General features: G+C 46.3%; 1 protein-coding gene across 3 annotated transcripts; it reads left to right on the top strand.

Moving 5' to 3' along the window:
* The first annotated feature begins 1,012 nt into the window (after positions 1 to 1,012).
* On the top strand, positions 1,013 to 11,509 carry mief1 (mitochondrial elongation factor 1). 3 transcript variants are annotated; one of them, XM_035397377.1, is made up of 6 exons: positions 1,013 to 1,110; positions 2,053 to 2,372; positions 2,523 to 2,680; positions 3,209 to 3,389; positions 6,374 to 6,648; positions 7,079 to 11,509. In XM_035397377.1, exons 3-6 carry the CDS (start codon positions 2,534 to 2,536, stop codon positions 7,892 to 7,894), a joined length of 1,419 nt encoding a protein of 472 aa, XP_035253268.1. In that variant the 5' UTR covers positions 1,013 to 1,110; positions 2,053 to 2,372; positions 2,523 to 2,533; the 3' UTR covers positions 7,895 to 11,509. The 3 variants fall into 3 exon arrangements, with proteins under 3 accessions (XP_035253268.1, XP_035253269.1, XP_035253270.1); XM_035397378.1 differs by lacking the exon at positions 1,013 to 1,110 and adding an exon at positions 1,148 to 1,282; XM_035397379.1 differs by lacking the exon at positions 1,013 to 1,110 and adding an exon at positions 1,198 to 1,215.
* Positions 11,510 to 11,559: the final 50 nt, after the last annotated feature.

The following is an 11,559-nucleotide window of genomic DNA, read 5'->3' as shown; positions in this document are numbered from 1 at the left end:
ACTGGGCTTGCATGCATTCTGCTTTTCATAAAACAGCTTTGTAAGCGAACTCTGATGATTTCTCCATCTGTAGTGGAGTTTTACTTCTTGCTTCTCAGAATTGAGATGATGAAGGGGATTTATGCTCTTAGCCAATACGTTTAAAGGTGGAACGGAATTTCACTTCTTGTGTCTAAGAGAAGAGGTCAAAGAATGGGTTGCACACAATTCTGTGGTATGACACCCACTCATTATGACCAATCATACCCCCTCTCTACGGACTCAGTGTCTTCTCTTAGGCTCATTCTAGAGGGCTAAAGGTCTCTCCTCCAACAGGGATGTGAATGCCCAGTGAATTATGTGCATGTGAGAAGCAAGTATGATGTGCAAAATGATCAGGAAATTCAAAGTGATGCAATTCCTACCACCAATGCCAGATAATTTTAAAATAATATGTGATGCCAATGTTGTTTATGACAATGATTATGAAATGAATATGGCGACAAGTTACCTACTATGTTGATATTCTCACACTCCACGGTCCTTCAGGATGGGATCGTGATCTTACTTTTAAAAAATCAGTATGGTGTCACTCGCCATAAGTTTGGGAACCCCTGTTGTATAATCACTAATCCTAGAACTCTGCCACTGAAAATGCTAGAAATGCAACCAAATCTGTGTTTTGTTATTTTGGAACAAATTAAAGAACGAATATACTATATATACACAAAAAACACATTTTATAACTTAGTCATCATTTACGGAACATTGCAGGAAAAATATGCATTTTTTAAAAAACGTAACCAACGGAACAACTGAGGAGTAAAGCTACAGTAGATTCTACATACAACATCCTAGCATACATACCAATATTCCAACTAAAGTTCGCATGTGTGGCTTATACAATATATTTTTTCAAGAAAACACATTTAATATTGACATATCAGCGTAACAGGTTTTTGGTTTATGTTGAAAATTCGGGGTTAAATATTTGCACCGGACTTAGTTACATTCAACCGGAAGCGAGAAACTATTTATTTCCGGTTTCTTTGTATTGACCCCGGCGTGAGGGGAGTTGCTGCTGCTGTTGTTGCACATGAAAGGATACGTTTTAAAAATAGTTTAATTGAAGTAAGTCGATATGTCCTTTCGGACTGTATAGATATGGTACATCTGAGTGCCGTGTCTTAATGTGATTTGTGCCTGAATTAGTCTATCTGTCCCTCGACGAGTAAGGTCAGACTCATTCTTGCTCGTAGGCAGACTCTCTTAATTACCGGTGGCTAATTTTCTTTTCGTTCAGGTAGAATATTTCTGACATAATATCGAACTATAACTTGTAGCTTCTGACATAATATCGGACTGTAAACTTGTAACTGTGTTTTTAATCTGCACAACCAGTCAATACTTGTGGGACGTGTACCATCAAGCGTCGCTAGTTTACGCTGTAGCTAGTTTCATGCGTTGAGTGAGCCTAGGCCTGCCTTGATCAGACAGTAGCCTGTATGTTGTTTTGAGGCACGTCTTTCAAGTATGAACCACTTTCCCCAAACACGTTTTTGACAGCTTTACGTGTATTTTGCTTGGTAATACATGCGTTAATAACTTACTGCCCTTACTATAATTGATATGGAAAAATATAAATGAATGGGACGTCGGTGGCATTTCTGTGGTATTTTACAACCTTGGACATTAAAACTGTGTTTTAGTTTTCTGTAGCCTGTAATCACACGAAACTATGTGTTTGGTGCATTTGGTTGACGCTGTCGTTAAAGTAGTCTTACACTTTCATCAGCACATGCTTGATTGAGAAACGCTCTTGTTGGTGCTCCTTTGACTGGCTGACATCGTAGTTTTGAGAGTTGTCTTATCTATAGTTAACCAGGAACCCTTGGTTTCCTCGTAAAAACATAAGCATAGATTCGCTATCACCCAGCCATGTGTTCGCATATAATTACTTTTATGTGGCTGGGACAGAAGTAACTTGGAACCAGTCTGTACAGACTCGTAGGCTGAGGTCAAGTTAAGGAACTTAAGTAACACTTTGGGATTTTGCCTTGCCTCTATGTGCAGCAGGTGAAAGGGACCACCTGCTTATGCGCAGTCACTGATGGGCGGCTGGTCTCGGGGGGCGGTGCTGGAGCTGTACAGAGCGCTGCTCCGCGCAGGGCGCCACCTGCAGTACACTGACCGGAATTACTACCGGCGCGCCGTGGCACGGGAGTTTCGCCGCTGCCAGGCCCTGACCACCCTTCAGGAAAAGGAGGACGCGCTCAGGAGGGGCCAGTTCTTCCTCAACAGCCGGCTAGGGGGATTGGTCTAGGTGCCATTATCATTAGACATTCTGCAGTCCCTCTAGGACTTTATAGAATCTGGTCTTGGACCAATTTCAGGTAAACCTAAAAAAACTATTTTCTTTTTTAACAATATTCCTGGACCAGCTAGTGTGCGAGCATCATCAGTAAAGCACTAAATTTACACTCTCTCTCCCTCCTCCTCCTCCACCTCCTCCTCTCCCGCCCCATCCCCCGCACCCTGAGCAGAGCGGAAGAAGATGGCCGGGGTTAATGGCGACCGAAAGGGAAAGAAGGATGATAATGGGATGGGTACCGCCATCGACTTTGTTCTGTCCAATGCCAAGCTGGTGCTGGGGGTCGGAGGGGCTGCCATGCTTGGCATCGCCACGCTGGCTGTCAAACGAGTGAGCCGAAGCAGCTGTGAAATATAATCGCTTCTTTTTTTCTGTGCTTGGCGGCTTCAGTTTGTCAGAGTAACGCAGTGTTCACACAATATCTGCACAACATGGATAAGCAGCAAAGGGGAGCTAGTCTGTCCTATTTTCAAATTAGGTTTGTAAAGCGGTCAGTGTGTATGAGTGACCCTATTCTATTCAGGGTTATAATCATGGCAGTTGTCAGGGTTTATATTCAGTGTTATAATCACTGCCGTTTTAAGGGTTATATTCAGGGTTATAATCGCTGCAGTTTTCAGGGTTTATATTCAGGATTATAATCACTGCCGTTTTAAGGGTTCAGGGTTATAATCGCTGCAGTTTTCAGGGTTTATATTCAGGGTTATAATCACTGCAGTTTTCAGGGTTTATATTCAGGATTATAATCACTGCCGTTTTAAGGGTTATGTTCAGGGTTATAATCGCTGCTATCTTTTCTTAAATTTGACGGCCCAATGGAGAGAGATGAACTTTGAATTCTGTAAACTCGCTTTTCAGATGTACGATCGAACCATAAGCGCCCCCACTAGCCCCACCAAGATGGAGCGGGGGGGTAAAAGGAGCTGGGAGGAGCCTAGTTGGCTGGGGTCGTCGCCAAGGCTACTGAACCATGACATGAAGTCCACAGTGAGTCGGTCGCTGCAGACACTACCTACGTCCTCCAGTGCCTTTGAACCAGGTAAACTGCCCGCCAAAGCCGTCTCCGTGCACTCCCACTACGCTAGCAACAAGTGATACCACTGCAGACAAGCCGGACCGCGAATGGTTTCGCTTTGTGCATAGCAGGTGTGTGTATTGGTATTACTTATCAACACCTTGAGCTAGGTACTTAACCTGCAATGCTTCAGTACGTATCCAGCTGTATGAGTGGCGACAGTGTGAACGCTGTGTAAAAAGCTGTGTAAGGCGTTCTGAATAAGAGTGCCTGCTAAATGCCTGTAATGTGTTGACAGGACGTTATTTGTAGCCGTAGCCGTGTGTAGCGCACGCTGCGCTGAAATCTTTTTAGTGGGTTTTGTTCCGTTCCTCTGCTTTGGAGTCTCGCTCATTTTAGCCAACTTGAAGGGGCGAACCCTCTTCCCAAGTGCAAGCTTGTGTTATGTGTGTACGTGTGTATGTGCGTATGCGTGTGTAGCTGTAGGTATGTACACAGATGAGTTAGATTTTCCAGTGAAGGTGGGAGCACAAGAGCACGTTTACAAGCCTGGTGCTCTTATGCTGTTCCGTTGTGTTTTATCCACGTGGTGGGAAGCTGGTGTGAATCCCCTGTGTTTTGTTTTGTTTGGTTTGTGTAATTGTGGGCGATGATCCTGTCTGAGAGCTCTCAATGTGTTGGCAATTAGGCGTCCTCGAGTGGGACCTTTGAGCTTCGTCCTCCACTGACGCTCTTCAAACGCTCTTCAAAGCTAAATTGATTAGCTCCACACAACTTTAGTTGTGTCCAAACGAGTCCAGTCAGTCTCAGTAAGTATTTCGTTTTTATAACTACTGATACCTAGTGTACGCTACTTGAGTGTACACTCTTTCACATCGGTGCTTGTATTTGCTCTGGTGTTCGGAGCACAGGTTAAAATCATCTGTTTGTAAGGGTCATTCACATCCAGAATGGCCATCATTGGTTGCTTTGTGTACTGTATTCAGCTTTAAGCCAAGTGAAGCTCATGTGACGGCTCAGAGGAACTCGGCTTGAGCAATACCGGCAAGTCCCTTGTAAGCAGCGAGACAAATTGTCCTTCAAATTGCTCGTACATACAGAGAAGTGCAACAGTAGGTCGGCTTGAACAAATGAAATTTTGTTGAGGATTCGACCGAAGGAAGCCTGAGCGGGTGATCCATTTGACCGTGACTAAAGGCAGAGACTGCCTGTCATTGTGGGTGGTGCACAGTGTTTGGGGTTAAATACAGGTTCATTCTTGAGCAAGATCCATATTTTTGAACCATCGTACTGTTCTTGAAAAAGTAAGGATATACTAATTTTAGGATGGAAATGAATGAATTAATAAATTTAATAAAATGTATTAATTCCCAGCATGGGAGTTCAGCATTACACTTTAAACTAGAAGGGTTACAATTCTTGAAGGAATTGTGTGGGCTTGCTTCAAATTCCAACTGGCACAGTCCTCAAGCCTCAATGCATTTCAATGAGGGCGCATAGCTCAGAAGAAGCACGAAACCGTCCAGACCCACGGCGCACCATAGCGTTACATATACAGCCGGGGATCTGCAAATACCGATTATGTTCCAGGGATGAATCATATCCTAAAAGTGTCATGAGTAAAACTTGGCTAATTATATAGCCAGCTAGCTATGGCATGTCCTCACCTCTGTAACGTTATTTGTTGTCCTCCGTGTGTCCGTACATCTGTATCGGTGCTTGTAGCTGTGTCTCATTAGCTCCTACTCATGCGTGCAGTACGTGGGTTGTAGCTGTATGTATCATCCGTACGCGCTAACTAGGTTAACTAAAGTAGGCGAAACGCTAACGTGTTAAGATGTTATCTTCTGTACAGATGGGATTTCTGTGAGTTCCCGCATGTTTGATGAATGGTGCTGCTTGTTTCAGCAAGTCATCAAAACGCCTAGCACACATTTGGAAATAAGAGAAGTGGACCCCCTCGTCTAAACTCCGCATTTGCCGAATGTACAGACAAAACTCTCCATTCTCCGTTTCTACTCTCATTTACAGCGCGAATGTACCATCTCCTTCGCCTTTTTTTCCTTTTTTTTGCATAGTTAGATAAACTAAAGGCACTTTAAACACTTTAAAATTTTTTGTTTTGTGTTGTGATCTTGCGTAGCCCTTCCCTTTATACATCCATGGCGTAGCCGTGAGACGGAGGTCTGGGTGAGATTCCAGCCCCTGTTAATAGCTGCCTCGTACTTATTCATAATTATTCACACCCCAGCGGAACAGTGCGGTGTTCTCACTGAGTACACCGACAACGGTGTTCGTGGACATGTTCACCGGTGGTTCTCAGTCCTGACGTTCTTTCTTCTTACTGAGTATACTGCCAGCTTTGCGGTTAGCTAAAGTAACGTGAGGCGATAAAGCTGTGCTTAAAATCTCCTGCCATGAGTGGCCACCTGCGTACGCGTCCTACCACAGCGTTGGACCAAACGTCCCGAGTGACTCTCTGGAGTAACCACAAAAAAAGTTGAATATTTCAAAAAGTTTTGAATGTTTCAAAGATCTGAATACAAGCAGCAATGTCTGGAACTAGCCAGTCATTTTGGTGTAAGCAGTTTGAATGTAGTGCAAAAACTGTAGGACTAGTTAGAGCTAGAAAAATCGGGCAGAAAGTGCGGATAATAAAAAGAATTTTAAATATATATATATATATATATATATATATATATATATATATATATATATATATGCAAGATAGCAAGAGTGGGCTTGTCGGAAGCAAGCCCACTAATGATTTCCATTTCTTTTGTGTGATTATAGTAAAATAGATTTAAAATAGAGTTTCAGAAGAACCTCTGTTTGCATGTTAATTCAGTTCTTAAACACATACAATTTTTAGAACTTCTGTGAAGTCCTGCTTTGACTCCACAGTGCCCCTGTTGACAGTTTAATGGATTAAGAGGCCTCCCCACTTTCCTGTTAGGATTAAGATTTCTCCCTCTCCTCCTGCCCCCCCCCCCCCTCCCTCCCTCCAGGCCGTGTGCCCCCCCCAGGCCGCGTACGGCGGGCCGGAGGGCAGGACGGCGCCGGTTCGGCGGACATGCACCGCGCGCGACTGCGCCTGTCCCTGCAGGAGCGGCTGTGGACCTTTTACCGCGAGCGCGTGACCATCCCCGGCGAGGAGCAGGCCAGCGCCCGCCGGGCCGCCCTGGACATCTGCGCCGAGCTCCGGGTCTTCCTGCACGCCAAGCTGCCCGACATGCCCCTGAGGGAGATGTACCTGAGCGGGAGTCTCTACGACGACCTGCAGGTAGGGCTGGGGGATATGGCCAAAACAATGACATCTCCATTTGAATGCATTTTCTGAAATTGCTAAACAGTGTGATTTTCTATCGAATCATGTAAACAGCCTTTATTTAGTGCGAGTCCTCCATAGTATGCGTGTAAACTACGTTAGGACAGTGGGTTCCTGGCTTCTGTTCTGTTCATGTCTATGAAATGTATTCAGGCGAGCTCTTTGTTGAGCAGTTGCAGGACAGGAGTGAAATTTGCTCTAAAGATAAAGGTAAACTAATGTGAGCTTGCAGCTTTGTGTAAGGGGTTTATGATAACCTTAGGGCTGCTGAGCTCAAACCTGTGGGTCCAGTAAGAACCGCGGTGAGCCTGGAGCTCCGGCAGAGTGATAAGTGTGGATCAGACACACAGGTATGTGGCTCTGACCCCTCCCAGCTCTGTCTCAGGTGGTGACCGCGGACCACGCCCAGCTGATGGTGCCCCTGATCCTGGAGAAGAACCTGTGGTCGCCGGTCCCGGGCGAGGACACCATCATGAACGTGCCGGGGTTCTGGCTGGTGCGGCGGGAGAACCTGGAGTACTTCCCCAGGGGTAGCAGCTACTGGGACCGCTGCCTGGTGGGGGGGTACCTCTCCCCGAAGAGCGTGCTGGAGGTCTTCGAGAAGCTGGTGGCCGGCTCCATCAACTGGCCGGCCATCGGGAGCGTGCTGGACTACGTGATCCGCCCGGTGGTGCCCTCGGAGACGCTCACCCTGGAGGTGCAGTACGAGCGGGAGCGCCGGCTCTACGTGGACTTCCTGCCGCTGCTCGCCATGGAGGACGGCGTCTCGCTGATCGCCAAGCCGCACCGCCGGGCCGAGCGCCACGAGAACCTGTGGCGGCAGAGCTTCCGCGTGGCGGAGACGGCGCGGCTGCGGGCGCTGGACCAGGAGGACGGCGGCTGCCGCTGCCTGTGCCTGAAGGTGCTGAAGGCCGTGTGCAAGCTGAACCCCGCCCTCTCCCGCCTTACCGCCGGCCAGCTGACCAACGCCCTGCTGCTGCTGAGCGAGGGGGAGGGGGACTGGGCCCGGGACGCGCTGGCCGACCGCTTCCTGCAGCTCCTCCGCGCCCTGGTGGGACACCTAGAGGCCGGGAGGCTCCCCTGCGCCCTCTGCCCCAAAGTGAACCTCTTCTGCGAGCTCACCCCCCAGGAGGTGGACGAGCTGGGCTACACCCTCTACTGCGCCCTGTCCGACCCGGAGGGGCTCCTGAGGACCGCGTGACCCCCACCCCCCGCCCCCACCTCTCACCACAGCAGACCGGTGGCCAGTTACCACTCAGCTGGCTCAGCTGGTTCTTTAGAAACACAAGGACAGCCTCCCCATTGCCCCTTTTGAGAGAGAGGTCTTGGACATGTCTCACTGTGAGGGAGCGTTTAAAACCTTGATGCATCTGCCGACAGATAAGTTTCGTTTCTTGGTTTGTTTTTTTATTTATAATTTGGCCATAGCTTATTTATTACCTAAGACCGACGGTGAGATGCAGCTCAGTAACCTGGTTAATTGGATGGGTCGTTATGGGGCTTCACCACCTAATTCCCCCTTAATGGCTGTACCTTTATAGGTTTTTTTTTTCAAACCCAATGCATTTGATAGTATTATTCTGACTGAGACTCGAGCTGGAACTTGGCACAGAAGCTCTAAGAACAGAAGGAATTAAAGTGTTAACAGCTGGTCAGAAAGTAAAATTTTGGACATGGGGGCAGGGAGTTCTGGTGCACCATAGTAACCACAGCTGCCGAACACGCTTTCTCTGTTCGCTGTGGTCAGACAGCCAGTGTGAAGCAGTCATCCTAGGTTTCTGAGAAACGGGAAGTGTGAAGGTCACTTTCTCTTTCATACTAAAAACGGGAAGTACATTAGTGGGGAGTGCTATTCACTAGCCTACTTGAATGCACGTTTGTTTCCTTTGTGTGTTGAGCTGCAGGAAATGAAAAAATAAAGAACAAATAATTGTTGGACTCAAAACAGGATTTTATTCACTTCAAAGTATGTTAGTCCTATCTTCAGGATCAGGTGGAAAGTTACACTAGGTGTGATGGGTGTTCTGCACTGATGCTGGATGGAAGCCTCGTTGGGGGCTGGTCCAGGAGTTGTACTGGTGATTGTGTTACGTGAGGCATGTGATTGGCTGTAAGCAAAGGGCAGGACGCCATGTGAATATGATTTATTTTCATTTTGGTGTCAAAACTGGACAGTAGAGCTGCAAGTCAGAAGCACACCCCACTATATAGATGGTTTGCTTATAGATACCATTTTTACAGGGAAAATGCATATATATGTGTGTGTGTGTGTGTGTGTGTGTATGTGAGGGGGCGCATGCGCAAGTGGAGCAGTTTCACATTTCTGGTCAAGTGACAAAAAAAAATGCATTGGTAAATATGTTGTCACAAGGAAATGCTTTTTGAAATCTGTAGGGCGAGATGCGTTTGAACACGGGTTAAAAAAAAACAAAAAAAAACACTGAAGCTCTTCCACTCCACCCTAAAGGTTTTTGAACTTTTGTAGGTGTGAATTGCTGAGTCATTCTTGTCAGAACAAAAGCTTTCACGAGGTAGGTGCAGATCCTCGGAAAAGTGACTAATAAACGGACAGATTCTGTGTGGCGTCTTGCCGGCTTTTCAGACATGATATGTGTCTCGGCCCAATGCTGTTTTGACACTTCGGAGTGAGTTTCCTGTGTCATCACGGATCGCCTCATTGCAAGAAGCTGACTGTTAGCAGCACTGTCTGCGAAATGTGGCGAGCGGCCGTCGTCAACGGCAACATGAGAGGAGCACAGGGGGGCCCAGGGGCAGTGCGTTTAAACTCACCCAGACTTTAACTTGTTGCACGCTTCCCTGTTCCCTGTGTAACACTGCCCGAGGAGCACTGAGTCCTGTCCTGGATTGAACAAATAAAAGGCTTTTTTTGGGAACTGTGAAGATTTGTCTGCTGCATCGATGCATCCCACGGGATAAAAATAAAACGATGTATTAATACTCCGTCATACCTCAGCTTGAAAATCCAACTCTCTCTCATTGCACCCAAAAGTAGTATGTAAAAGATTTTACTTTATTTATTTTTAATGAACATTGTGTCTGTGTCACAGACCCTTATTGGGGAGGGGGCAGCAAACTATGTTTAATAAATGTATGTCTAATAATGTAACGGAAACAAGTATTTTTGTATTTGTTGTGTGAGTATTACCAAAATGAGCGAGCAAGAGACTATGAAGGTATTTGTTCGCTGCACAACAATGGCATGTTTTGTTTATGCAAACAGTGATCCACTGTAGAACAGGCACTAGAAAAATGTGCAGACTTCTAAAAATCCTCTTCGGAAAAAGTCTCGATCCAAAATGGGGCTTGTGACAAAAGAAAGGGCGGAGCCACGGGGTCTGTGCGCTGGAGCCCTGCTCGTTCCACCAGTTCTGCACGTCTGTTTCTCCCCCCCGATCTTCATGTTGTTCGTCTTCTTGAAGAGCAAAAAGCTGCCTGTGTCCTGGCATGATTTTAAAATGTTTTGTTGTTGTTCTGGGAATACAGGCTGCATAGGCAGCACTTTCACAGCAAAGGTTACGTTGACGGTGGTTCATAAGCGAACAGGACACCGACTGATTGGAAGAGGCCTTTTCTTTTAGCCAGTGTCCTGTGCCCACCAGTCACTATATGACTGAAATCCTCCCACCAGGAACTGCTGCTGAGATTCACTTCTGTTTGTCACTAGTTAATGGCTCGAATGAATGTTTCCAATTCCAACTATTTTTTTGTTGGTCCAAATATCGATTTTTTTGTGTCTGATTTTGTCCTGTCTTGTTTGGGTTGGGGGTGGGGAATGTATGTGCCAGGTGGTGTCTCGGGGGGGTGCAGTCAGTGTTGGGTTCGGCTGGTTGTGGCAGAGCGCTGTTTCTCTGATGCCCAATGAAACCCTGTATCGGCCCAGGCCTTATAAAGAGCCCACACTGGGAATCAGTGCTGTGTGAAGCTCATTACATTTCCAGAACAAGACCCTTTCAAGAAGAACGATGCTGGGTGCCCTGGAATCTGGATTTTCTTTTTAACAGGGCCCTGCAGGCAGGGTTTCTGCTGTGAAGAGTGGAGCTGGGTCACAGATTGAACTATCAGCTTTTCAGAAATCCCGGCCCATTGCCAAACCGACATGTGCAGTCAGAGGGAAAAGTCGAGTGAGTTGTGCAATCCCATTTCTGATTTGTTTATGGTCAAATCCGTCTTCGGTTCCTTTTTCGGGGAGGGGGGTGGTGTTTGTGGCACAAGGTCAGTCATGGTGCTATATGGTGAAATCTGTCTGGTACCATTTTCTGGGAAGTGGGGGTGCTGTGTGTGACCAGAATTTCAGCCATGGTGCTCTTACTCTCCAGTAAGCATTTTTTTTGTGTTTCTGTGGTTTTTTTTTTATTTGCGTTAGAATTTCATATAATCATCTGATGGAAAGTTTTCAGTTAGGTGGTCTCCGGTAAAATGGGAGGCCAGTCTAGTTTCTGTGGCAATAGTCAAAATTATGTTGCTGGTATCTCGTTAAAACCGTTGTCTGGCTTTTGTCAAGTTGAAGGTTTGAGCTGCTAACTAACCTCAAATATAATGGTGAATCTCTTTTGCGAAGCACTAGGTCTGAACAGTATGCATCCATTTCTGGTGTCTCAAATGTTTTTAATCAGTATAGAAGTGTGTTCTGAAGAATCAGGGTGTGAAAAGGCAAAACTGAAGGGCATCCACAACAAACTTCCTACTTAGGTCTTGTCCAGTGTAGCCGCAGGCAGACTATGGAAACGTTACATAAACAAGTATGTTCATTTTAACAGGTTACGCTGCTGTTGCAATAAATTTCTGTTGGAGAGTTGACTGTCCCATTGTGTTTCTGAATTTTTTTTTTTTTTCTGACAACGTAAT

Source organism: Anguilla anguilla, chromosome 17, assembly GCF_013347855.1.
Source record: "Anguilla anguilla isolate fAngAng1 chromosome 17, fAngAng1.pri, whole genome shotgun sequence".
NCBI classification, from domain to species: Eukaryota; Metazoa; Chordata; class Actinopteri; order Anguilliformes; family Anguillidae; genus Anguilla; species Anguilla anguilla.
This window is presented reverse-complemented; position numbering and strand designations above follow the sequence as displayed.

Coding starts and splice junctions, on each gene's coding strand:
- mief1 (XM_035397377.1), top strand. CDS start 2,534: ATGGCCGGGGTTAATGGCGACCGAAAGGGAAAGAAGGATGATAATGGG. Junction 2,681..3,208: donor CCACGCTGGCTGTCAAACGA/GTGAGCCGAAGC, acceptor CTCGCTTTTCAG/ATGTACGATCGAACCATAAG. Junction 3,390..6,373: donor CTCCAGTGCCTTTGAACCAG/GTAAACTGCCCG, acceptor CCCTCCCTCCAG/GCCGTGTGCCCCCCCCAGGC.